Source organism: Dermacentor silvarum, chromosome 5, assembly GCF_013339745.2.
Source record: "Dermacentor silvarum isolate Dsil-2018 chromosome 5, BIME_Dsil_1.4, whole genome shotgun sequence".
Lineage (NCBI taxonomy): Eukaryota > Metazoa > Arthropoda > Arachnida > Ixodida > Ixodidae > Dermacentor > Dermacentor silvarum.
This window is the reverse complement of record NC_051158.1, coordinates 78,527,610-78,555,395: the sequence shown is the minus strand read 5'-3', so window position 1 is coordinate 78,555,395 and position 27,786 is coordinate 78,527,610. Positions and strand designations below refer to the sequence as shown.

Below are 27,786 nucleotides of genomic sequence, written 5' to 3'. Positions count from 1 at the left end.
TGCATATTTATGAAGATGCAGCAAAGTGTGGAATTGTTTTGCCGCATTAGTGGCGGTGTTTCCAAAACGAATGCTTTGTTTTTAGGCCCACCGCGCGGGCTCCGTCGTATGCGTCGGGACCGACAAACAAGGACATAGTCCTTGTATCGCTTGACTGGAACCTATCAACTGGAATACATAGACTCGGATGCACGTGTTTCTGTTAAGCAAAGACAGCAGCTATGCAGTATAACCTTAAGCCGCTGGGCAACCTTTCACTTTCAACTGTGGCAACACATCGACGACAGCCAATAAGAAAGCTTTAAAAACACAACTTTCATTGCAGTGGAAGGCTTTACTATTACGAACATGTGCTGAAAATATTTGGGGCATCATTATGCACAGTGACGTGTGAAAAAAAAATTATGGGGTTTTACGTGCCAAAACCAGTTCTGATTATGAGGCACGCCGTAGTGGGGGACTCCGGAAATTTAGACCACCTGGGGTTCTTTAACGTGCACCTAAATCTAAGTACACGGGTGTTTTCGCATTTCGCCCCCATCGAAAATGCGGCCGCCGTGGCCGGGATTCGATCCCGCGACCTCGTGCTCAGCAGCCCAACACCACAGTGACGTGTGTTCGTCGTTGTTAGGCCTCTCTGCGGTATATGTATGTGTTCAGAGCTGCGGAAGTGTCATTTGCATTATTTGTTGATTTCATTGGCTTTCGTGACCAGATTCATAATTTTCGTATAGCTAAATAGAGTAGTTGAGTGCGTGCTGTATCAGACCTCCCTAGTAGGACTACGGTGAATCCCACTTTTTTAGCCATTTGTCACAACGGAGCGTATTATTCCTGACTTTCGTGGCTATGTTCCAAACACAGTGCATATTCCAAATGAGCGATATGGTCACACTTAAAACAACAGTGCGATAAGGCAAGGACACAACGCAGGCACGCCATGTTTTCGCGTTCTTAGAACCGTGTGTTGACGCGATGTTATAATCATTGTCACGATAAAAATTCCAGAACACGTTTTTTTTTTCTTCTTGGCGATCAGTCCATCCACGGAGCCCATGTCCCGTTGTGGTATTCAGGAGAGCTGGCTGGGTCGTACAGCACGTTCGAAGCAGGCACGGCGACTGAGCGATATGCATCTAAACGCTTCATGAGGGCCGACACGATCTGTAAAATAAAGCATAACCATAAGCACCGCAAAATTTTGGTAAAGATGTGCTGAGCAAAATTAACGAAAGCGAGTTTTTACGCCCGCTTTATTGAGCACTACCAGGGAGCATTTGTTATTACATCACTTTCGGGAGGATTGCTCTGTGCCTTGCTGTTCGCTCTTGACATTCCTACCATGTCTTCTGGTGTTTTCCTTGAAACAAGGTTTTCAAAAGGAACTGAAAAGGAACTAGCGCTACGTATTTCTATAAAATAAATTGTGGGTACTGATGTCCCGAAACAGCACACTGAAGTACGAGGAACGCCCTAGAGGAGGGCTCCAGCTTATTTTTGATCACCTAAGGTAACCACGTTCACTTCGAATTATCTTTTGCGTTCTGCGCCACAACTTACAACCACGAAAAGAATACCTGAGTTAGAAATTGTTGAAGGGATGTTCTCGACTGCGGTGGGTGCTTTTCGTTCGCAAGTGCTGTTTCTCTTTACAACCGGCTTTGCTAATAATATTTGCGGTGTTACGATTGAGTGACAAGTGCTCGTGAGAGCACTTTCACCGAACAGCTTTTCTGTGAATACGGGTCCCTATTCTGCATCGAGCCGAAGTGTACCCGCGCGGCAGCCGTGGGAAAAAAGCTGCTCAGCATGGAGCCGTGGGTCGAAGTGCCGGCCGCTTTCCTGTTGGGCTGGAAATAAAATCCGCCGTGTCCCTAAAATTTCCTTTAAAAAACACAGCTGTCCCAAAAGTTAATGATACAACAGCAGTCCTATAATCGTGATCAATAAAAGTGCTTGGCCAGATAAACTTACTTCCGGATGCTCTTTGGCCAAGTTGTTCAGCTCGCACGGATCTTTCACAATGTCGAAGAGGAAGACGGTGTCGTTAGCTGAGAAGTTTTCTTTGGGTTCTTTCCCGCACGTAAGCGTCGCTCTCCGCCTCCATCCTCTGGGAAATCTCAATTTCTTCGTGTTGTAAAGCTTCCTCAGAACGCGGGCAGTTTTCGATTGAGCGAGAAGTTTGTCGAGGTCATCGGAAGGACGGCGGCCACCCGCAGTTTCGTAGCGGCCGTTATTGTCACCCGTGGTGTCGAGGAGCAGCTTATAGCGGGAGTTGCGTATCGCTGCCACCGAGAGCTCCGGCGGGTCGAGGGGGTCAATGTTGTACACCATTTCGGTACGTGGCGAATACGATCCATGCGAGAGATGTGGCCACATGTCGACTCCGTCGACTTCTCCTAGTCTGGCGATATCGCCACCTGAAATGAATACGTGCGTCATGTAAATAGTGTAAAGCGAGGCGTTGCGCTGACCATTATTAGTATAGCGCCACCACAATTCGTGCGGTACTGTTCTTGATTGCTCTTGTTAGGGTTTTCTTATGTTGTGTTCCTTTTTGGCACAAGTTATTTCTGCTGACGTGCTGCTCTGTTGCGTATCTACAGTAATTCGTTTTGCATAACTTCGTATCGATGGTCCCATTTTCAGCATGACTACTTTGGTATCCTCGTCTATATACGCGTATTTTGTCAGGTTTGTGTCACGAATTATTGAAAAGCTAAGTACTCTACTGAATTGTAAAAAAACTACAACAGTGGAAAACTTAAGGTTCCTCGCATACAGGATTGATTGAAAGGACCATCGAGGGCATGCTCAGATCTCATTTGCCCCTTGTGCCACTCCCGTATGTGGTCTTACACATAAAGTGCTGCATCAGGTGCATCATCGGTGAACTTCCACTACCAAGCCGCTGATATTGCGCGCATTGGTGAAGCCGCTGCGTTTGTTATTGCAAGGTATTGTGGCGCCATCATGCCCTTACTCATTGAATCACTACTCTTGCCTCCGAGATCTTGGTCCACACATTTGCGTCTTTCTCCACCTTTTGTTAGATTTATCATTGTTTTTTCCTTGGTTATACAAATAAGCACAAAAGGCGTGAAAGATTATGCACAAACCAGTGCAAGTACTAAGTGTACCTTGCGATAGGAGGTGCAGTTTTGAGTAATTAAGCATATCAGAAGTTCATAGCACGCGTGTGAGGTTTGCAAAAGAGGCCTCACGAACCTGTGCAATAGCTATGCATATTTCGCTATGACAAATAATTGTGAACACTTGTTAAATAGAAGTCAAAACCAAGCACTACTCTTTGTTGAAAGTCAGAAAGCTCATTAAAAACGATAAATTTAGTAGTTACTTCGATTATTGCTAGGTATTTAAGCGAATATTTAAAGTGCTTTCACAGTGTCCGCACAGTACGTTATATTTGTACAATGCTTCAGCTAGGTACCCGTAATTTATTTCTCTCTAGCATTTGTTTGAACCACATAAGTTAGTGTTCTGAGCTCTGCACACTGTTCTGCCCTTTTCTTGGTGACTTATTCGTAAGCCACGTAAAAAAAAAACTACTTAGCGCCTTATGCAGGAAAGTGTGGCAAACAACGGGACACAGAGAAATGCTTCACCTTATTTTTACTGAAGGTACTCAGAAATAAGCGCGTGCTAAAGCGTTCTAGAACTCTAATAACTAGCATGAAAGTCAGTTAATTTCCAAGTCATGATTATCGTACGCAGAATGTTGCTACCGACATGATTTGTCGTAATTGCGTGAAGGTGGTCATGTCTGAGGGAAAGAAATCATCACGGGCTTTAACATTCATGCAAAGAATCACAGCCACGTCATTTCAAACTTGTAACGGCTGAATCACGTTACCGAGTGCCCACCATTTCACGTTGAGACTGACGAATTTGCAGTACGACAAACCAGAAACATCCTTGAAGACCGTCCTTCGCAATTGTGTTAGTAATTTTGGGTTTCTAAAAGGCGAACAAAGCCTTGATCTACGACTAACCTGCCACCCTGTACAGTGTGGTGAACCAGTCTGTGAAGTGCATCATTTGGTTGGACACCCTTCGCTTGTGCTCCAGTAGGGGACTCCAGATGAAAGCAGGTACCCTGGTGGACCCTTCCCAAACCGACAGCTTTGTCCCACGCAGCGGCCAATTGAAGCTCCTGCTTGAATGCTCGCCGAACGGTGTGCCACCGTTGTCACTGGTGAAGACCACGATGACGTTCTCCAGCATGCCGGCTTCTCCGAGCGTCTCGAACACTTCGCCCACTGACTGGTCCAGCGTGTCTATCATTCCTGCATCGAACATCTGACATGTACGGTATGCCCGTAGGACTTCAGGCAAACGTCGATTCGGCCTCCGCCACAGACAGATTGCAAGAAAGTAGTTACGTGCCAGGCGGTTGCGTAGTTACCTGCTCTGCGGCATCGACGCATCTCTCACCTTTCCCGAAACTATACTTAAAGTGGGCAAAGTCAGACACTTAAAACACTAAGATAGATAAGTAATGTAACGTTGAATAGGCTGGCAAGCGTAATGTGATTTGTTATTTGTAGTGAGCAACTTGAAGCTGTTCAGGAGGGTGCCTGCCTAAGCCAAGTAGTCACAGCTGGGCTAGACCATAAGAAGAAAACCTCCACACACATAAGGTGCACAGGATGAGCACTCTAAAGTAATGATCACCAGCATACCAACGTCGATAAAAGGAAGAGCCTAGATTTACTTTATGCTACCGTCACCAATATACGTATTTAGGATTGATCAAATAATGTTCAGGGTTCAACGTCTCAAAGCAAACGCGGTGGAAGTAAGAGATGGCGTAGTTGAGGGCTACGGATTAAATTAGCAACCATGAGTTCTTTGACGTGCACGTGACACCGACGCTTTTGCTTTTCTCCTTACAGACGCGGCCGCCGTGGTTGGGATTCGAACCCATGACCGCGTGCTTAGATGTCGCAGCCACAGAGACAGTGTGGCAGGTAAAAAATTACAAGAAAACTTTGTAGCAGCTCAAACTGCGCACCGAGCTATGGAACGAGAAATGCAAAGCTGTTAAATTTGCGCATTAGGGAGCTAATGTGAGTATCTGATATGCTAGTTTCAATAAGAAAAAAAAAACAGACCGCAGTACAGCTCTGGCGATGAGCAGATTGGATAACCGGACGCTTATAGGGCACAAAAACTATAGTACAAAAAGTGCAAGTTTCAAGAGCAATGAATGGCTGACAGTCGCAATCATGAGATTTAAAAATTTTGAGGATCAATATTTAGTCAAGTGACCCAAGAAGTAGATAACGACATTGACGGAAAGGGCCTTTGTCTTATTGTTGGTAAAAACATACTGCTGTGTATGGTGATGAGATGCGCAACGAGTGTAGCTTTTAGGCTTTTATTTGAAGGACTGTTTGCGCTCCTCATTCAATATTGTTTGCGCCTTCTGCTTTTATTTCCCAGTATATATTATGACGTCAAATAAACTTGAACCAAGCCCTGCAAGAACTGTGAGTTAAGTTTCTAATGTTTTGTTAAATGATCTCGTAGCCACAAAAAAGCAGCACTGGAATCTTATAACAGTGACAAGGAGAGTCGTCGTACTATGAGCACATAAGTGAATTTTGTCCCATATTTGTAGGGTGAACATTTTTATGCTTTACAGAATTTTAAAAATCGCCTGTTGCAGATAGCATAATTCTAGTTCATGAATTGGATTATTCAAAGAGGCGGATATTGCTTACGCGACAAATCAACACACATATTCAAGTAATCAAGAAAGAATCAATAATTAACTTCATTATTTACTTTGTGGCCCATATTGCATTTGTGAATTGTAGCCGGTTAGCGTGTAAGGCGTATCCACGTAGAATGAATTTTGAGGATGACACCAGTTTTGACATATTGATTGCGAAAGTGTGCCACAAAATACATGGATGCTCCAGTTACTTTTGTGCTTCAATTCATGAAAGAGCATCTTGTTGAAAAAAAGTCGCCATCCCCGCCCTACGAAAATAGATATCCAGCGAGGCTATTGAAAACCACCAGTACAACTGCTGAGGAGAGTATGTACAATCCTTTATGGTTTTAGAGTAAGGGTAGTAGCGGTATTTCAGAGAAATGGTAGGAATGGGAGTAATCGTATTTTGAGAGCACGCCACCGCCAGTAGCGGTGCCTTCACAACATTACTATCAGTTGCTAAGGAGGTTATTTGATATACGAAAGGTTAGGGGCGTCACAACCCACGTTGCAAGCTGGCGTCGCCGCGGCAGCTTGTGCAACAGTAATCTTTACAGGGAAACGTTTGCGGGGAGAGCTACGTGCTTCGCATTGCTATCACGAGCGCCTTATCATCAATTATGTGGTTCGCATGCTTGTTTTGAGCTTGTTCTTTATGGAAACGTACGCTGTTCTGTATGCGTGATTCTAAAGAATGCATGCACTGTTTGCTTCACTTTGCTGAGTGCTTGTATCCTCTGCTTTCGGGGGTATGAGCCATTGCATTTTTTGCCTGCTCACGGGGGTATGAGCCATTCATGATGATAGTTTTCGTCATGCTTTTCTGTATGTTGTATGCGTGATTCCAGAGAATGTATTCACGGTTCGCTTGACATTGCTGAGTGCTTGTAGCCTCTGCACTATGGCGCTATGAGCTATTGTATTTTCGTTTGCTTAAGGGGGTATGAATGCTTACTGGGGTATGAGCCATTGATGATGGTAGTTTTTTTTTTTTGTCGACGGTCGCCGAAAAAATCCCGGGATCCTAGTCATAGACAACTTCGCTATAAGAAGTAGGCGGAGCATTGCATTTGTGCATCGAGTAAGATGAAGCCCATTTTAAAACATATGCTATCTTTAAAATTTGCTCCGCAAGCTCACCGACTGCAATTGTTAAATTGCAATGCGTGCTATAAAGTAATTAATCAACTTAGTGATTTATTGCCAATTATTTAATGGTGGATCGATATCTGGTGGAAGTGATGTCCGGCTTCTAATATTACTGCTCGATGATTAGAATTATGCTAGCTTTCACAGGTAATCTAAAGTGCTATTGCTAGCGGTCGCTTACATTTTAGAACATATACGACAGTATTCGTGAGGCATTAGGCACGCTCTTGCTTTAGAATTCGCTCCAACACTTAAGAAATTTAGGTTACTGTAGGCACGTCTTTCCCTTTGCGAGAAAATTATATAATAGCCATAATCTGGTGAAAACGAAGACAGGCATAAATATAACAATAATGCATGGCAATTATTAGTACTTATATTTCACCGCAAAGTCCAGTTCATTTTCGGCGCGACATGAATTAGCCGTAGTTCTTGTGCACTGTCATATGCCTCTATAGTGTCGGTAAAACTTGCTGGTGGTTAAAACTAACGTGATTATACTGACACGTAGCTTAATAATCAATCACTCCTCATTCACTCAATCAGATTTGATAGCAACTTTACTGATATTTTTCTTATAAAATGAGTCGCTGACTCGAACATTATTCGTACTTGATGATTGCAAAATTCTACATTTATAACTAAATAACGTTTACTAGCATCTATTTATGTCATGCGTTAGGATGATGAGAAACGAAAAAGTTGTAATGAAAGTTATGCGATACGAACGTGGAATTTTTTGGAGAATTACGTAATTGTGAATGGGAGACATATCGTTTACCACAAAATATAAAATTCACGCAAACGCATATGCGAAAACTGCATGTTCGTCATAAAAGAGAAAGTACGCATACGTCAAAGTAATACGGCCGAGAGAATAGACAGAAATACTAGCCTGTGCAAGTGCGCAACACATCCCCGAAGAATAACACCAGTGGGTTGTCTGAGAGTTTTTGATGCCTGTATGCTAGCGAAATGCCGTTTGATAGACCACTAATTTATGATAAAGAGCGAGGCTGACAGTACTGTCGAGCTCAGTATGAGCTACAAGGCGAAAGGGTGCGGCAAAAAGATCTCGTGCAGTAGATCATACTGAGCGCGATAGTACGCTTTGTTCTTCGCAATATAAATGAATTTATGGCCAATATATGTGTGGCTTATGAGACAGAGAAAGGTGAGACGTGCTTCTTTTTTAAGCATTCTGACGGCTCTGGCCGAGCAGGTATGATTGAAATGATTTGTGCTCGTGTTTCTGAAACAAGAATTCAGTTGCTAGTATCCGATCATGTGGGGTGCCTCGTCGTTATCACGGTCTCTCCAGCGACGTTAATAAAACAAAAACACTTCCATACATCAAATTACGAAAGAAAGAGCAGCTGGCAAATAGTCACACAAAGTTTGTTGTAAATAAATCTGAAAAAAATCTGGAGATACCTTGTAATCTGCCCACACCGATTAGCGTTGTCTCCGTTTCGGCAGAGTGCGTAGTGAGCTATGTTTTTGTCAAGCTGAAACGTGTTTGTCATTCGGTTCTTTCCTGAATTCACGCCATTTGTCAATATATTATGTACATTCCGGTGATAGCAGTGAACAAGAATTCCGACAACGAATGTGAAAAAGGTAATTGAGTATGATATATTATAAGCTTAATGCGAGAAAATACAATCAGTTTAATGTAAACTCAGGTTGGCAACTGTGATCTAAGAGTCCCCAAGACTACAAGGTACACTTACATATGAAAAATTAAAGAGCTGATACGTCGTTCCAGTTACTGCTATTTTTTAAACGAATTTCTTGTGCTTCGTCGCCGCCTAGCAGTCTCAGAGCCCCTTCAACCACAGGCACCGTGTTGTAGCCTATGTTGAGCGCGAGTGCACATATCACGTACAGGAATCTCTTCATTCTCGCCATTTAATGTAACAATAAACACCTTGCTCACCATAGGCTTTACAGACCATTTTCAGATATCTTTTATTCGCATATCTTGCCATACGTCACAATATTGTTAAATAAATGTGAGCAGTTTTTGCTCGTTAAGAAGCTGCTTGAGTGGCCCGTGAAACTTATCATCCATAATTAACTTTTCGCAATCTGTGGGCTCCTCATTTAATATACCGGTATCTCTAAACACTTTTTCTCTTTAGGCCGCAGATGTGCTCTAAGTTTCCTAATGATAGGGACGACGAGATAATTATTTTTGTCGAGTTGCTTTTACCCCCGCAGCCAACAGTTGACATTGAGCGGAATTACTAATTAGAAGAGCAATTATAACCATTATACTAACATTTTAACCAAAAGGAGTTAGGCATCGTTCGTGATGCCTGAATTAAAACTCGCGGTTTAAAGAGTTCAGAAATGCTTCCGGACTTTCAAATGTTGGTGCTACAATTTTTTTTTCATTGAGAAAATAATTTTCTATTGAAAAATCAACTAATTTCGAACTGAAACACAAAATTAATAGCCGAAGCGTGAAACTGCTACTCTGTTAAGCTGGCGCACATCATGTACATGACTGTTTCCGCCTCACTATTGTGGTTGAATGATCAAGCTTTATGTTTTTCGACCTGCGGTTTTCTTCGCTTCGCGCTCGCTAAATAATTATCCGTTCATTGTCATCCAGGCATGTATCTTATTGAGTAGCACTTTGTGTAAATGAGAAGGACGAGCACAAGGGTGGCTATGTTTTGTGTTTTTGAATTACCAGCAAAGAGAGTCCTCTTCTCCTCTCCAATGTAGGGAAACTTGTCAACGTTTTCTTGTGGTGCCTGGAGAGGTTCAGGGCCTCCTGACCCGTGCGGTGCCTGTTGGCTCAGGACCAGGAAGAGTGGCTGCAAGCGGAAATAAGTTAACTTCCCATCTCTTCGACTTCAGTCGAAGACGTTCTGCATAATGTGTTGGTAGTGTCCGGCAGTCAATCTAGAACGGTTTCTTGCACTCTAATGGAGCGTTAAAGAAAGCCACCCAATCGGGCTAGTCTATAGAGAATAATATTTATTTCTTTGTTCTTAATTTTTACAGGACCAAAAAATCTAAGGTTTGGATCCAGAAGCTCGGCTTCAATGACGTCAGTGCCATGCTTTAAATTTCACAGTATTTAACATAAGTATGTCTTTTCTAGCACAGGTTAACTTTGCAAGTGATGCCATGCCCAGTTATATTTTTGAGCGCGTGGTAGTTGTCGTAAAAAATATTTCACTAGCCTTTCCCAGCGGTAATAAAGACCTATAATGACTTGAATATCTGACGCAGCAGGTGTAATGTTGGCGTCCCCAAGATATCTTTACATATTGCAAGTGTTTCTCTAGGCTATTTTTTGCTTCTCTAGTGAGGGTAGAATGCAATGTAATGCTGTTCCTAACACATTTATACTGTAAAATGACACGAGGAACGCATCTTAAGTTTGCAGAAGTGCGTGGGTATGTGCTGATGGATGCCTATAACATAATGCACGAACAAAATTCTGTAAAAGAATTCAGTGCAGACGAAACACTTTTGCTTTGTCTACACAGACAACCTCCACTGCAGTGCATCCAACTGGAGACAACACTAACATATGATTCTTTCTACAGCTGCAAAATGCTGCACCAATCTAGCAATGATAATCCTTTCATGGCGTTCTAAGGTATTGCACTTATTCAAAAAATTTCCAGCTGCGTATCGTAGCAAGTTCTGCCAGATCACTGATGACAGAGCCTATGAGTGAGGGCACGTACTTGCTCACGTATTTGTCCGTTGATATATATCCAACAGTTTAAGCCTTGTCTGCAGATTCCAAGCACTTATACTGTTCTGTGCGACAAAGCTTTGTGCAGTTAGCTAGTACAGTGATCGATTGGGAAATCCTAACTCTTCAAAGATGACGGAGCTTGTGCCCATTTTACTGGCCATCGGCTTCATTAATATATCGAAGAGGCCAAGAAATGGGGTCGCCATCACTGATCTTTGGAGGCTCTTACATGCATTGAAAATGGCACTCCGGGACAAATAGAGGCACGTCTAACCTACATTCTAGCAAAAGAATGTATTCAAACTACAGCGTTGAAATACACGTAGTATGCCAGTGTGTTCAAAATCCTTGGGGAATCACAGGAATTGAAATTTGTTTTGATTGTGGGCAGAAGTGGCTCATACGAATAGAAAACCTGCCTCACTTCCATGTCCCAGTCCGACACCTTGCCCATCTTGAGATGCCTCAAGCGAGAACTGTGCGTGTCGAACACGTTCACAGACAGCACAAAGGAATCAATTTGACGTGCAGTTCACCCACATCTTGAGTACCAGCTAGACCCTCCGTCACCACGATACATCGAACAGCTTCTTACACCGTACCCTCCTCGGAAATGCTTACACAAATCACTTTTTATTCAAAATTTGGCGTACGACGTTTCCAACGTGTCCTCGCGGCCACGACGGCGAGAAGCACACCACACACAGCGCCTTCAACAAAAACTGCATTCATTTGACTCACATCGGCCTTTTTCACTTGCCGAGGTGTTAGGCCCTTCGCAATAAAATATTTATAACAAAGCTATGAAAGCACTTCAACGCTTCTTTGAAACTCCGCATTTGTGACGATTATTGACTCTACTGCGTCATTAGTAATTGTCTCATTCGTGCTTGTTCACGTAAGACAGCCAGGAACTTCATTGTAAATTAGAAATTCGCGAACGAGACATTCATCCTTATTGTGTTAGACTATTAAAGCATTACCCAATACAAACATTTATATTTACTTTATTTTTATTCTGTATTATCAATCAAGCGAGAATAACGTGGCTGTCATCAGCAAACGGTCACACGAACTCCTTTGTTTATCTTTATCTCTTTAAAAAAAGTGTGGTACACAATGTTTGAGAATGCGCATTACGCTCATACTGTTAAGTTCCTATAGGAATGCTTGAAATGCTTACTTTTCTTTCCCACACGCATCATTTCCTACAAGGAGACCTTCAACATTCAAAATTAGGGTGGCCAGATAAGACCATGCTTGTCGTCGGTTCTCAGTGACCTACTGGCATGGTATGACACATGCATTAAGATAAGCCTCCCAACGACAACAAAACGCCTAAGTTTTCCTTCACTTGGGAGATATTTCAGCATTTTACTCCACTAAGTAAACGAGTGAGCATCATTAAAACACAACTTTCTACGTGTTTTACTATGAAATAAAGCCACTAGTATTTCCTTCAGAGATGTCATCTGACAAAAACTTTGAAGTAAATGTTCGTGTTGACGATGTGGGCTTGAACAATGAGCCTCGTTCACCACGTGGTTCCCTCCGTGTCATGTCAACATACACTAAACCTGCCAAGCGAATCATTGCTGAATACAGTCTCAGTTCGGCACGACTCAGGTCGTGGCCCCAAGACAAATATATTAGAGCTCAAAGTGCACAGGCTAAGCAAACGAAATTTTCGATTGCATTTCTATCCTACACTGTGATAGAGTTGGTTTTCCTGATGGAGAAGAAGAATAAAAACAGAAACGATGCAAAAGCGTGTGCCGCCATTGCAATTAGTTCATGCATGCATGAAATCCTTCCCCGGCTGAATAAAGCTCTAGGAAGAGTAAGGGCAAAAGTTTGGTTCAGTGCCGTCACAATAGATCTCTGCTCTTTGCCGTATGATCAAGAAAGAACAAGACGTAAAAGCGAACGCGCTAAAGAGCACTGAAGTTTCGTTCAATGGAGGTGTGTAGCTCTATCTCTGCAATGGCACTGCCACATTAATAGAACTGCTCGGTACATCCAACAATGGCTACCGGATAAATTGTCTGTGGCAACATTATAGAAAATGCGGTTGTGAGCCCTTGTTTCATAAGTTCACTGCCATAGGACCTCACAGAAAAGCAGCCTGCTCGGCAGGTGAATAAAGTGTTTACATTCCCAAGAAACACCGAAACAGTGACTCATTTACGAGTGGGCCATCAATGCTGCTGTGCTAAAATGAAGCTCGTGGTTTATGAGAAGTGCGAAAGCCCTCCGATGGTATTGAATTCGTTAATGTTTTTCAGTGCTAGCATTCCTTGGGAACTTTGCCAAGTTTGCGGTGTGTATCTATATGTCTGCTCACGCCTAACCTCTTTTCCGTCAACTTGGGTCATCAGATAGTCCATGGTAAAAATGCCAGTTTGGGTCACAAGGTATGGATCAATGGGATGTGCCACTTTGTAGAAAAAAAATGTCGCAGTTTCGCCCGAAAGGCGAAGCATCGATTGCGATAGCAAATTAGTAGAGAGCTATTCGGAGTAGGGATAGTAGTTTTATCGGCTGCATAAACTTGGACACATTCGCTTACTAACTGAATAACCAATCGTGGTGTCAGCGCGCACAAGCAAACATGAATAGATCACACTGAATGACCGCAGACAACGTCTGTCAAAACGCTGACAGCAAGCCCAGCCGCCGCAGCGGGCGAAGGTTCGCGCGGTCTATCGCTTCAACTGAAACTGAGCGGCGAATGCACAGCGCATACAAAGGTCAGAGCCATGTGGAGATAAGAGACGGTGAGGGCGACTGCCACCGCCGGGCAAAGTGCAGAGGAGTTTTGCAGAGGAGAAGCTGCCCCTCCCCGCCTCCCTCCCGCGCTGCCTTCCTGCTTTCTTGCTTTCGCGTGGGAGATTGAGTGGCCTGTTCCCCTTGCGCCCGGTTGCAAGATAAGCATTTGGGGAAGCAGCCCAGCGCCGCCCCGCCTCCCTACCTCCCTCCCTCTCATACCCCACGGCCTTTCGCGCGACGGTCGCGTTTGGTTTCCGCCAGTGCGTTCGCTCTCCGTGATAGCGCGCGTCCCCCGCGCACTTTCGCTCGCGCATACGGCGCGCGGCGACGATTTTATCGTCCTTGGAATCTATACGGAACTTCACGGCTACGGCGACGGCGACGCCGACTCCAGAAATCCGGTTTAAGTGTCCATATAATTGCTATCGCAATAAAATGTCACGGAGTAAGTGTCGCTTTATAATGATGCTCTTTCTCACCAAGTTGTGTCAATGAGTGTGCATCACTGGGTATGTGGCGTCTTTGATAACAATCACTACACAAAACATATCAACAATTACGCACTGACTATCAGATATAGATTGCTAATACCATTAGCCACCAATCACGTCTAAAGGAGAAATGAGCTGACAATCGTAATGCTATTACCCTTCTTATGGTACTTCACGAATATCCCAGAAACTGTCTGTCTGTCTGTCTGGCTGTGTCTGTATGCCTGTCTCTCTGTGTGTCTGTCTGGCTGTGTCTGCATCTGTATGTCTCTGTCTGTGTGTATCTGTCTGTGCCTATATATTGTCCAGCTTGTCTCAGTAAGATTTATTGCAGGGAATATGAAACAAACATTGGTTGTCGGGCAACATTGTGTGTGCGTGTCGTCCTTAACTTGGTACTGTTTGGGAGGTGTTTCCACCAGCTTCAGTTCTAATTCTTCAGCAGTAATTTGAAGGGAAAGTTCTTCCGATGTTTTTTCACATTCCCATGACTTTCCACGTAACATGCTTAAAATATCTCATAACATTCTTATTACGCATGAGAGCGAAACAAATGCAAATTGCATGGTATGCACGAGTACCCAAGCTCAGCAGTAGGCGGTGTTAGCAACGACGCTTGCTTCGTTCAATGTTATAAAGCAATGGAAACTGCGGTGTGGACGATTGGGACCCGTCCTTGACGATATTCATTAAAATGGCCCTAAGGTCTCGTATCCGACCTACTTGGTAAGGAAACACCATTGAACGATACAGCGCACAAGAAGGGACTTGGCGAGTGGAAATCGAACATACAGAGCGCTGAACCTAATGTTGCCACTCGCCATGTCCTACTGTTTGCGCTGTATATTTAAAGTGTAGTTAATATTAGCAGGGGGCGAGTGCAGCTTGGGCTTGGGGGTTAGAAGGTTACCCGCGTTCAGAGAAGTGGTGCGAACATCAAACACGGAAACGAACTCGAAGCACTTTCACTCTGAAAATTATACTCACTAAGCATGGAGTTACAGGACTTTTCTTGCTAGAGTTTCCGGTCATTGGTTAAAAAGAACGAATACAAAAAACAATCACCAGTTACACATGCAGCTTCAAGTTGCCTCACCTTTTTCCTGTTGCGAATCAGGTACTGCGCCCTTTGTGTGAAGAGCGTTGTGGAGTACTTCCCAATATCCGACCACCGGGGCTCCGTCCCAAACCAGAAGTCAAGACCGGTTTGGTTTCGCTGCGCCAGAAATTGATCCATCATACATGGACCACCAAACATATCTGGATCGAGGAGGCCTCTAGAGCGTGCCTCCTAAATTGCCCCTGCTGCAGTTACTAGTAACGTGGCTGTTATAATGCACTGCGAAATAAGGTAGACGTTTCTTGATAACGTACCCAATAAAATTATTTTGAATGTAATTCTGGGCGAAAATTGCAAAACTACTCAACACAAGGCATATATCTGAAAAATGAGAGAAGTTTGTTAAAAAGGAACGTATATCGTGGTTGAAACCTGCAAGGTGGAAGGAGTTTCATGACCGCAAACATTCGTCATTATAATTATTCCTGGAAATTCGTCGGTTCGACTCCCGGAGAGAAGATAATTGCCCTTCAGCTGTGTAGCTTTCTTTTCGAGGAACTTCTACGGGTTTAGTTCGTGTGTTGCTGCTACTTTAAGATACTGGCAACTTTTTTTTCATAAAAATATATGCTGAAACCGTCACTGACGGAGACACTAAAATAGACCTTTTTCGCATTGTCGTGCCGAATCAACTTACTTCTTAGTAACTCTGCTACTATGTGTGTACATATGCAAGGTATATTTCGCTACAAATATTCCTATAGTCTTTATGTGTTGTTGGATGGTTAGCTGAGGTTATTCCAAAGGCGTGGTGAACAGTTTCGGCCAAGATATTAGAACTGATAACTGCCTCTACTCTTCGGAAATTCGAATGAAAATTCTGCTGAGTTTCCGTTAACTTTTTGTTACATTTAAACACGTTTTTGTTGTAACTGAATGCGCGCATCATTTTCGAGACAAGAGCTCTATACTAATTGGTGGACAACTTGTGGAATGGCGCAGCGTTCGCGGTACCAATGTCCCATAATTTTCACCTATGGACATCTATAACATGATCACATGTAACGTTTAGTTGCTAGGGGCATGCACGTGTGAAAGTGCTTAATGTGTCCGCCACTGAATGGTGTCCAAAAACTCATGTGCTACTTTTAAATAAGAAAAGCTGAAATTCAGGAGACTTTCGCTAAGACGACTTTTACTTACCAAGCAGGATACAGAACTTTATTGCATTCTTCTTAAAGCGAAGCGTTCTATGTCTCACTGATTCGTCCGTGAGCACCGAAAACACACTGCAGGAAAGCCTACTTACACTATGGAACTATCTGCGTGTCTGCGCACACAATGGAACAATGGCTGCGCATCTGCCAATGTCAATACAACGGTGCACGACATACGTATCGCATTTTTCCTTCGCAGTTGTACCGATAAGAACAATGGGAACTGCAACGCCACGCTACCCAGACGAACTGTATATATCTGCATTGCATTACACGCGTCACGCAATGCATTAGCGGCCGTCACCACGGGTAGGCCGCTGGTGCAGCGAACGGCAGAAGAAGCTGCCGTACGTGAACATAAGTGCGAGCGCGATCGTGTCCGCAAGGCCGATCCCGTGTATCCGCATCGGCAGAGCCTCTGACCATCTAACACAGCGATCACAAGGCAAAACTGTGCAAGTGTAGAGTCGTCCCTGAAAGTGTGAATGTGTGCGTGTAATCAATGGCTACACGATCGAAAGTAAAGGCTATGCAACTTAACGAAATGTGTCTTCATTGAAGTTCAACATTCCAAAATACAATCCTAAACAAGCGATCAAATCACATTTGCATGGCATCGGGTCGCTCGCATTTCTTGGGTTCGTTGCGTGGTCGTTGGCTTTGCGTTTTGACTTTGATTCGGTTTGCATGGAAGAAAGCTTCGCGTCCAACCATATTTTTTTAATAAAGCGGCTTTGATTTTTTTTCATAGACACCGGAGCCACAGGACATGCACATATGGAAGATGCATAGTGCGTCTTTTAATGAGTGGTGCCGGTAAAATCACGTGTCCCTCTCAAACAAGCAGCTCAGATATAAGGCTAATTTTCGTGAGACGAATTTTCTTTTGCCCAGAAGGATTGCCTACATTCATTGCCACCATCTTTATTTTACCGACAACAGCGCTACAGGACGTGCTCTTATGACAGATGCATAATGCATATATTAGTGAATGGCACAGAAGTTATGCGCCACTCTTAAAATTTAAAACTGACGTTAAGGCAAATTTTTGTAAGGAGAATTTCTATTGGTCCAGCAGGAATAAATAATTGTAATGTCGCTTTATTGTTTTACATTAACACCAGAAATGCCCATAAATGGAAATTTGCTTTAAGAGGGAATACGCCTTCTTCATATTCAAAATTGGTGCGCGAAGCTTCTAAGCGCATGTGAAATCCTCGTTTACATCGTTCCACAAAAAGAAATAGAAACTGTGTATGATGAAAAATTCTAGCAGCGACATTTTATGCCCGGAAGATAGGTGAGCACGGTAAACCGTCTCGTTAGTGCATTGACTGCCACATATGAACTAGCCTCCCACATTTTTAACTATATAGCGTGAGCCTACACCTGAGGCTGCATTGGTGCCTTGCGCCGCTGATAATCTGTAAAACTGGCAGCAGAATGCGCAGGCGCACATAGCACTTTCCAATGCGAGCGTGGTCACAGATAGTAACGTAATGAAACTTCTTCAGAAAGGAATACGTAGTCCTAAAGGAAGCAGCGTAGCGTGCGAAGATTGCACTGGAGAATGTTGTCTGTAATTGTCTTGCAAATTAACACTGTTGCAATATGCTCACTGAGTGTGCAGTTGATGCCAGTGCGATATACTGTTATAATTGCGAAAGGATGTACAGAAAGGATTACGATCTGTTCTTAATAGGGTGTCGTCTGCCCGTGCAACAATTCGCTGGAGCTCACATGCGGCACAATGTGTGTTTTACACAAACACACGCAATAATTCTTGAGGTAGAGAACGAGAAAAGCATGAGAAAGGTAGGGAGGTTAACCGGAAACAAGATTGCTTTGCTACACTACGTTGGCAAACCGGAGAGGGGCAGGTAAAGAGACTACGACTTAGGGAACGAGAGCAAAGACACACGATCACACCTGGTAAGTTCTGGAAGCTATAAAGACAATTGAAGTAAGTTGCTGATTCTCAGGACGCCACTACACCATCCGAACCAGTGTATTTAACTTCGATCTTTTATCCGCTCAACGGAAATGGTGTTAGACTGAGTTTAATAACACTTTATAGAGACCAATTGTTACAAAAAAATACTCCTGTTACGGTAAATGTAGGTAGAGAAAAAAACACCTCATCAAGGAGCAACCAATGTGAGTTTCGGTGGAAGCGGTATGGAATACGGGGCAGCATCGAGCACACTTACGTAGGTAACGCTGTGGGTGTAGTAGTCTTCCTCACCGTAGTGGAAGCCATAGAAGCTGTCGAAACCACGATAAGTCGGCGTGACACTTGTCTTGTAGGCGCCGAGATGCCACTGCAGTACGGAGATTAGTGAGACGATTACAAACGTACGAAGACAGGTAAGATTTCATGTATTCACATCATCTATCTGACGTCAAATAGTTACGAGAACTAGATGGATGATGGAACTAAACAAAAACACGGAAGAAGAACTGAGCTACAGGTAGAACATCCAACTTTCGTGGTAGGAAATAATGGTGGTGGCAGGCTTGTGAACAAAGATGTACGACACATATGTAGCGACATTTAAGGAATATGTACCCCTGTTCCAGTGTGGCACATATATGTTCTGAGAGATTGCCCAAGAACGTAGTGGCACATACCTTTATGGCTAAATCAAAGATGACACGTAAGCTGTTCTGTTGAGACGTTGGTGTGCTTTAAAGATAACTGGCCGTCGACCTTATATACTCAAGCTCTATGTAGGAATTATTTTAATTAGAGATCAAAGTTGCGCCAACTGGCGCTATTTTGTTGGTCAACATACTGGTTTTATATAAACCTGTTTTCCTGCTACTAGCATACAACACACCTATAAACTTTCTATATGTACCCAGAAACATATCCGCTGATTATCAGCTGACCTAGCATCAGAAAGCACGCCACCACTCCGAAACAGCAGGGTAGACACCGCAAGCCTTAATTAATTTATATTGGCCCTAATGTTACAGAAATATCAGTGGCTGCGCCTCTGTGTGCACCGTCAACGGCCATAGAGAGCACGCACCTTTCCAACCAGGTGAGTTTCGTAGCCAAGTTCTTTTAGGTACTGCGGCAGAATCGGCACGTCCTCGGGCAGGCCCCATGGCTCACCTATTTCGATGGGGTAGCCTTCCATGCCTGAGACAAATAAGAAAGATGAAATAGATGGCATTTGACGTTCCTACGGCATTTGGCCCAAACGCTTCATTTATTGTTACGATACCGTCTATTAAGCAAAAAAGCTTTCCTTACCAAATGCCACACAGCTCTAAATGAGTGACTGTCGCTGTGTTATGCCTCTTGGAGAAGCATTTCTACTACCCGCAGCGGTAGCTTTGCGGCTGGGGCGTTGACCTGCTGAATTCGAGTTCGGAGGCGTGACCCCGGCCGCAGCGGCCGTATTTCGACGGCGAAGAATGGCAAAGACCCTCGAGTGCTTATTGTAAAAAAAAAAGCTGGTGTTAAAAACTGACTACGAGTCCTCCCTTACGGCGTGCCTCCTAATCAGATCTTTGTTGTGGCACGCTGAACCGTATAATTTTACATTTTCGAAGCATACATCCGCCGTTGTATTCTATAATTAGCCTCTTATACGAGAAAACAGCCTTTTTAAATGTTCATTCTATCGTTGTCCATTCTGTGGGTGCAACTAATGTGGGGGTCCTTACACAGTACTGAGCTGTAGTTATTGAATCATGATTACGTCATAGCCTCCTATGTACTTCATGCCTGCCCATCGGCGCCGAGAACGCAGGGAACCGGTCGTCGCGCCTAGTGCCGTCACTCACCACCAGTTGGCGGTGCTACCCCAGAATAGAAATACAGGACACTCTACGGCGGCGTGCGCTGTAGCATAACTATATATCACGCAATTTTTTTTACCGGTGCCGATTCTATTGTTTTACAACATCTCCGGGCGTTTAACGCCGACACAGAAGCGTACAGGCCGCCGCGCATTGCTTCTTCCAAAAGAAAAGAACGATAAAAGGAAAACCACAGCTCTTATCTGTACTAGCATGAAGCTTCATTTTCCTTCTGCTTATTATTACATATGTTTTGTATGTCAGTGTCGAAAAAAATAATGTCGACTCTAATAACTGCACAACAAAAGCTTTTAATGCCATCATTTGGATTTAAAGTTTGTGGAGCTTTCGTGACAGGGGCTTCTGTGAAAAAACTTTTGCGATTTCGTTCTTGTCCGTTATCTTCAGCGCAAAATTAGTGATTAGAGGGCGGAAGAACTTTGTCACCATGATCTCAAACAGCTTCTCGTGATGCTCAGGCACTGAACAATTACATAGTTCACGCTCTGGCAGCACTTGAGCAGCATTCACGGCAGTCTCCCTCAGCGGCTGCGTAAAATTTCTTAGCTTAGCGAGCACTACTTCAACCTACTTGTGCAAAGAGTTCAGCACAACTACGAGTTCGTCTGACCGATACAGCAGACGGCTTCTGTCTTGAAGCTTAATCAGAGAATCTGATGGCGCCGAGGGCTTGGGCTTTGTCAACAAACTCAGGCATTCTTTGCAAGACACCCGCTCATAAACAGCTTAACAGCTCTCGATAGGTATCCGCCAACTATCGCTAGTGCTGCACATTCTGGCGAACGAAACGTTTCCTTGCGCCGGGTAATGTGGTTGAACAGCGCTGCTGTCGCCTCTTTGGGAAATTTTTTGGATGGTTCTGGCGTAGTACTTACGCTCAGTTGCCGGCGTAGCGACGAGCACGTGCTTTCTTCCGTGTCCATCACGTTGCTGTTTGTCGATGTTGACGCAATGCCTGTCTTCAGAGACTTTTCTGTTCCGCACAAAACTGCCCGTGAGTCTGTCTGATCGTTGCTTCCAGCTGACCTCCTCAACCACCCAAAAAAATCGTTGGCGTCAGACGAGAGCTTTCTAGTCAGAATAAATCGAAAGTGCATCTCTCTCAGCAAGTATCTGACGCATTCCACGTTTGACACATTCAAACTTGGAGCCACTTCTCTGGAAGTTCTTCATCGCTCGGAATTTCATGAAATGAGATGCCCGGGATCTTTCTCTTACTGTACGAGGTGCATCCAGGTCCACAACAATACGCCATACTATTGGGTATCAACTCGCAAAGCGCCCTATCAAACCATTTAAAGCAGCACAATTCACTCGTGACCACAATGTCTTCTTTTCGGCCAGAAGGCTCTCATTTGCGCTGCTGCTAGACATCCTCGATACCGAACCGACAGTGTCACCACAGCCACAGTCCTTCAATACCCTGCCGCAGCTCACCGCGTCAATCCAAGGCAAAAGGCAAGTTGTTTTCCCAGCCGTGGACTGCTGCAGAAAGGTGATCTCCCAGCAAACCAGCGAACCGTCGGCATGCGAGGCAAATTAATATTGTCTCGATTTGACACTAATGGAGACGCGCACACGCAATTTTTACCGCCTTTAACCTTGCACGGCGGCTAACGAACTATTCTTAAAGCCCCTTGATGTTAGAAAGTAGCGACACGCTTTGATCTACGCCGCCACACCCTCGCCGGCGCGGTCAGCCTCCTCCTTTTCTCCCCCTCTTTCGCGGAGGCAGCGCATCCGCCACGCTGAATGGCTGCGGCGCGCGAGACTACCCGGTCAGGTGACCCTGACGTCACGAAAACTGCGCGGAACTTGCTTTCGCGCGCCTTTGGTTTCTCCCGCTCGCCATGAGCAGTCCAAGTAGTGGTCGCCCTGCCGCTCCGAACGTGTGTTTCCCAAGTTTTCCCATCCTGTCGTAGGAATCTGAGCTTCGTTTTCAGTGAAAATGCCTTGTTGCTGCGCGTTTCAATGCAGCAGCAGGTCAGAGAAAGGGCAAGCCTTATTTTATATCCCCCGAGGTGAACGGGATGTCGTGCGTCGGAAGCAGTGGCTCCATAACATCTGGAGAAGGGATTTCGCCCCTTCTAAGCACGCCGTTCTTTGCGAGGCGAATGTTGCAGCTTTCCTCATATTTGCGGATGAAGTTGCATGAAGATTTTAATGCTCTTCGCATAGCCGGACTCTTCGTTCAGTTCAATACAGAGCACCGATAACTGTGCATATAGTTTTTTTTCTTAAAGTGAGTCGGCTCAAATTTTTGTTCACTCTTCGACCCGTGACAAAGCTTTTTGTGTTTTCGCGCGTGCGTTAGTTTTCAAATGTATGTAATTTGTGAGTTAATGCCTGTAACTCATATTTTGTAGTTGTGTGCGTGTGTGTGTGCGTGTTTGTGTATGTGCGTGCGTGTGTGCGTGTATGTGTGTGCGCGCGCGCGCGTGTGTGTGTGTGTGTGCGTGTGATCCTTGCGCCTGATACTTGTGAAGCCAAGGAACTATATTACTCTTATTGCGTGCTTATTGTATCTTTGCAAAGTTTCAATACTGCGAGCATTTCTTTTTCTTTACGTATTTTATGTTGCGAAGGCATGAACCGCAATATATATGTAGATAAGTGGTATTATGTATTATTCGCGCATGCTCATTAAGTACAAGCCACGCGCTTCTGATAATCTCCCTCAATTCTGATTAACTTGCCATCTTGAAGTCTGTGAGTTAATTATCAAGTGCCAGTCTTAGCAGTTTCCGTGTAAGCAATCAGCCTTTTGTTGTTGTTGTTGTTGTTGTTGTTGTTTTTTTTTTTTGAGAGAGAGACTTAGGTTACTCCCAGAGGTGATGGAATGTAATTTCTCGTCGTTTCATAGTGACGGAATACAGGCGCGTGTGTAAAGTTCTATGTTGGCTGTTTCGCAAACACAGCACGTATTTTGCACCGTGGCATTGGTACAAAGGCTTTTGGCCCACTCATTTTGGCGAATTCACTTTAAGTAAACTATCACATTTCTTCTTGGTTACCTTCTCTGAGCATTTTAAGAGCGAATATTGTGAACCAAATTCTAGTTTATACTCTACGCTGCTTATATTGTATGCACCCAATACACCTCCGCGTTACGGACTATCCAAGTGGCGACGTAGAGGTAAACAGCTCAGCCACTGCTTGGTACTCATTTTTTGGGAGCGCTTCCGCTTCTATTTATCGAAGCGTCCTCAAAAAAAAAAAAGTCACGACGTTCTATCGGAAACGTACTTTCGTCATGACAGTTTCACAAGGGATAAATTCCCATACAACGCTTGAAAGGGCCGAATAAACAAGCGCGCGCATTGATTCTAATGCGGCTGCAGCGAGCCACTGGAGGGTTCAGCGCCGCGCCGGCCCGGTGAGGGGGAGAATTCCGAGGAGAATTGAGGAGGAAAGCGCGCGCGGGGGGGAGAGTGTCGCTACTTTCTAACATCAAGGGGCTTTAACTATTCTGGGGTAGCAGCGCCCCTAGCGGGCGAGCTGCGAGGAGGTCAGGAGAGGAGGTTGAACGGCGCTCCCGGAGTGATTGCGCGGGCACAGAAAGTATATAGGAGGCTACGGATTACGTTTTGCTTTATTATCAACGTTCCGTGTACTGCTGACATACAATTTTTTACAACGTAAGCTGTTATGGGCTCATTACAGAAGCCGTTTTGGCTCGCGATGATGCCGCCGCCAACGGTGTACGCCGCCGTAACCGCTATCGCCGGAAATGCGCAAAAAGTACCCGATTCCCGCCGGGATTGAACCCGCGCCCGCTGCACGGGAGCCAGATACTCTGCCACGCAAGCGCTTGCTATCGAGCAGCGGAAAAATTCCCCATAAGGCAAGCGCGCAGGGGCAGACGACTTGAGCCTGCGTCAGTATGGTGGCGCCATCTAGGTAAGGCGCCTGCAAACGCAGCGTGCGCAGGCGCAGACGACGAGATGCGATTCATACGAGGCGCGCAATCAACGCGATCACGAGCTGCCCGAGCTCCCGAGTCTCCGCAAGTATGGTGGCGCCATCTACTTAAGGTGCCTGCAAACGCAGCGTGCCCGACATGTAAGTTGCAGTTGTAAGGTTTGATCGGGCTCACCAGACTGCTGTGCAGAGAGCATTACAAGCCGCAGCTCGCCGTCGAGGCCGGGCGGACAGTTCAGATCGTTCTCGTCAAAGTGAGGCGAACAGACTGCCGCGAATACCGTATAGTGCGTGGTGCCCAAATTGAAGCTACTTTTGAGCCGCTCCACCAGCTTACGCTTTGACTGCTGCGTGTGCCGCGCAGGCCTGAGACTTTTTTCAGCATAAGCGCCTTTTCCTGTCCTAAGGAGAAATCTGCCGTCCATGCCTGCATCATGCAAGTTTCGTAACCTTAACTATTTCTGCAAAATAAAATCAAAGTTAATGTCATTGTACAGCAACTTCAACAACACAACTAGGCTACTGCTTAGTTTTTCCGCCTTAAAACACACATGAAACTGTATCCAAAGTTTTCGTCGAAAGAAACACAGGAAATCCCTGTGCATGTTTTATAGTATTTCATATCGCAGATTATTAGTTTATCTTTTTTTTCTTTTTTAGTGTCTGCAGTATTTGTAGTTCGAGAACGCCTGTCAGCCCTTCGCTCATACGTGCGTCGTATTTAGGTAAAACGCGGAAAAACGACGACTCAAAGATAGACTGACACACGCAAACCGCCAGGTGTATCTCGGTCTATCTGTGTGTCACTGTTTTCGGCGATTTTACCTAAATATTCCAAACCAACATGCCCAAATATTCCTCCTAACGTGCGTCAGTTCCTATTGAAATCCGTCCTCGCGTGTATGTTTCCAAATCGCTGCAGCGCGTTAGGGATTTCTGTCCGATGTATGAGCAATGTAGAATCATTTCAATGTCAATCACCTGTGCGTATTGGGTAGAGGCCGGACATGAGAGCCGATCTCGAAGGTGTGCAGGCAGGCTGGGCGTACAGGCTGTTAAGTATGACACCATCTGCCGCCAAGGCGTCCAAGTTGGGCGTGGGGATTTGCGAGGACCCATGAAAGCTGACGTCATCCCAACCCTGAGAAAATGTACCATTTAGAATTCCTAATGACAGGAGTGACGGTTTATAAAACGTGTTTAATTACTGCATGTTTCTATAACCCTCAATATGGCCATTGGGAGCTGCTTGTCTAAAGCTCTGATCGCATTAACGAAGGGTCCAGCAAAGCGAATAATAGTGGCTCTTGCGCAGTTATGGTAAAGTTGTTTAAAAAATGAGAACTGTTCAACTCACTTGTAAAAGAAATGATGATACAAGAAGAGCCTGAAAAAATGTCGCAGTTTCGCCCGAAAGGCGAAGCATAAATTGCGATAGCAAATTAGTAGAGAGCTATACGGAGTAGGTGTATTAGTTTTATTGGCTGCATAAACTTGGACACATTCGCTTACTATCTGAGTTAACAAGTGTGGTGTCAGCTTGCACAAGCAAACATGAAAACATCACACTCGATGACCGCCGACCACCATTGTCAAAACGGTGGCGTGAACAAGCGCGGCCGCCGCAGCGAGCGACGGTTCGTCCGGTCTACCACTTCAACAGATACTGAGTGGCGAAAGCACAACGCATACAATGGTCAGTGCCGTCTGGAGATGGCTTTCAAGTTAGGGTGCGCGACAGCCCACACCGGCACAAAGTACGTTGTTGTGACAAGAGTAGAAGTCACCCCCCCTCCCTCTCGCGCTGCCTTCCCGCTTTCCTCCTTTCGCGTGGGAGATTGCGTCGCCAGTTCCCCTTTCTTTATTTTAATAATTTGTAAATACTGCGTTCGTAAACAAGATCTTAGCAGCGTGGTACACGAGTAAGTTTACAAAACAAAATAAATACAAAAATTGGGAACTACACTCAAAAGTTTCTTCACACAAGCGCTTCACACAAGCGCAAAGAACAAGCGCAAAAACAAGCGCTTCACACAAGCGAGCAGAAGTAGAAAAAAAAGACAAAAAATTAAAAAACGTTACTTCAGCGATTTTCCAATCCTACATAGAAACAGTGCTACCACTAACAATCTCAGCAAGTGCAAAATGTTTTTTTAAAGATATGTCTGGAAAAGTGACAATGAGTCCTGTGTTACAGTTCTATCGGCAAGCTTATTCCTATCTACTATAGTTCTAGGAAAAAATGAATACTTGAAGCAGTTGACACGTGTTGTAAATGGACTTACAGCTAGTGAGTGTCGCTGTCTCGTAGCGTAACCTGTTGTATAGGTGATAATGTGAGACGTGTCGATGTTGTAGTGACCATTTATTAATTGGAAAAATAATTTTAAATGACATACGCGATTTCTATCACTTATAGAAGGCAAGCCGCTCCGAGACAAAAGGTCCCATATGTATTGTAGATAAGTCGGACGGCCTTTTTCTGTAAGCTTTCTAGCTTTCCAATATCGCTTTTAGTGAACAGGTCCCATATAACTACAGCATATTTAAAACGCCTGGTTGCGCCCGGTTGCAAGATACGCATTTGGTGCCGCAGCACAGCGTCACCTCCCTCCCTCCTACCTTCCCTCCCTCCCATATCCCCACGGCCTTTCGCGCAACGGAAGAAGTCGCGTTTGCTCTCCGCCGTGCGTTCGCTCTCCGTGTAAGCGCGCGTCCCCCGCGCGCTTTCACTCCCACATACGGCACGTTGCGACGATTGTATCGCCCTTGGACTTTATACGGAACCTCATGGTGGTGGCGACGACGACAGTGACGGTGACGCCGACGGCAGATATCCGCTTGAAGTGTCCATATAATTGCTGTCGCAATAAAAGAAACACATTGAGCAAGGACTTGTTTGATTTTATGTCATGTTTGCGATGTAACTTAAGATGTACGGTATAATAGCTACGTTCCGATCTAACGTAAGCAAATAGTGTTCAAAAAATTTTTTTTCTGCTTTATGCTTCTAGAACGGTTTTGATTTGAGACAATACACCAGCTAGATACTCAGAACGCTAGCTTCGCATTAAAATGCGGAAGTCTCGACACAAAGGCGAACTCCTTCATGTGGCATAGCGGAATGCATCTAGCATCCCAGTCTAGAAGCCGGGTGGAACCTGATAACTGTTGCGCTACTATTAACTATTACCGGGTGCAGAAATCCCATCAAATCACGTGGACGCCGGGCCACGCGGGACTGGAGGGGAATGTAAGGGCGAACGCCTTACCTCGAGCGCTAATCAACCGAGCGGGGCAAAACCAATCGTCTCATCAATCCCCACCCTTTACCTTCGTGCCCCTGCCATCAAATTACTGCGACCGACTCGAGATCCAGTGACTCAACCGCAGGATTTATCCTCCCCCTCACAAAAAGCTCAGCACTGAAGAGGCAATAGCCCTCAGACTTATCCAAACAAACACATTCCCAAACCTACACAGATACAGCAAAATATATCCACAAACATATCGTGGCATCTGCCCCTGGTGTGGTGACACGTGCCCTACACTCTTTCACATCTCGTGGGGGTGCGGGGGCAAACCTCAACATTTAAAGACGCCTAACACGTCATTTGAGCGGTGGGAGGTACAGCTGACCGGCGATACCCTGGTGGGACAAGAAGCTCTCGTCCAGCAAGTACGTCGAGCAGCCATGACCAGTGGAGTCCTGGAATGAGGACACCACCCACTCGTCCTCAAGATCAACGACCTCGATGGTCTAAATAAATGTTTTTTTCTCTCTCTCTTGCGCTACTACTCTCTGTTACCGAAATCAAGAGAAAAATGACTTCATAAGCTACATTAAGAACAAGTTAAGGACCGTACAAAAATGA

General features: G+C 44.8%; 1 protein-coding gene across 1 annotated transcript in view; it reads right to left on the bottom strand.

The window, feature by feature from the left end:
• Positions 1-609: 609 nt before the first annotated feature.
• LOC119454191 (arylsulfatase B-like) overlaps positions 610-27,786 on the bottom strand; it is a 54,378-nt gene continuing 27,201 nt past the window's right edge. The window contains exons 3-10 of the mRNA XM_049668207.1: positions 24,893-25,052; positions 19,192-19,304; positions 18,367-18,477; positions 14,976-15,095; positions 9,594-9,720; positions 4,014-4,307; positions 1,975-2,420; positions 610-1,164 (exon numbers count right to left, since the gene is read on the bottom strand). Coding sequence (XP_049524164.1) covers positions 1,036-1,164; positions 1,975-2,420; positions 4,014-4,307; positions 9,594-9,720; positions 14,976-15,095; positions 18,367-18,477; positions 19,192-19,304; positions 24,893-25,052 — 1,500 coding nt within the window. The 3' untranslated portion in view covers positions 610-1,035. The remainder of the gene's footprint in view (positions 1,165-1,974; positions 2,421-4,013; positions 4,308-9,593; positions 9,721-14,975; positions 15,096-18,366; positions 18,478-19,191; positions 19,305-24,892; positions 25,053-27,786) is intronic.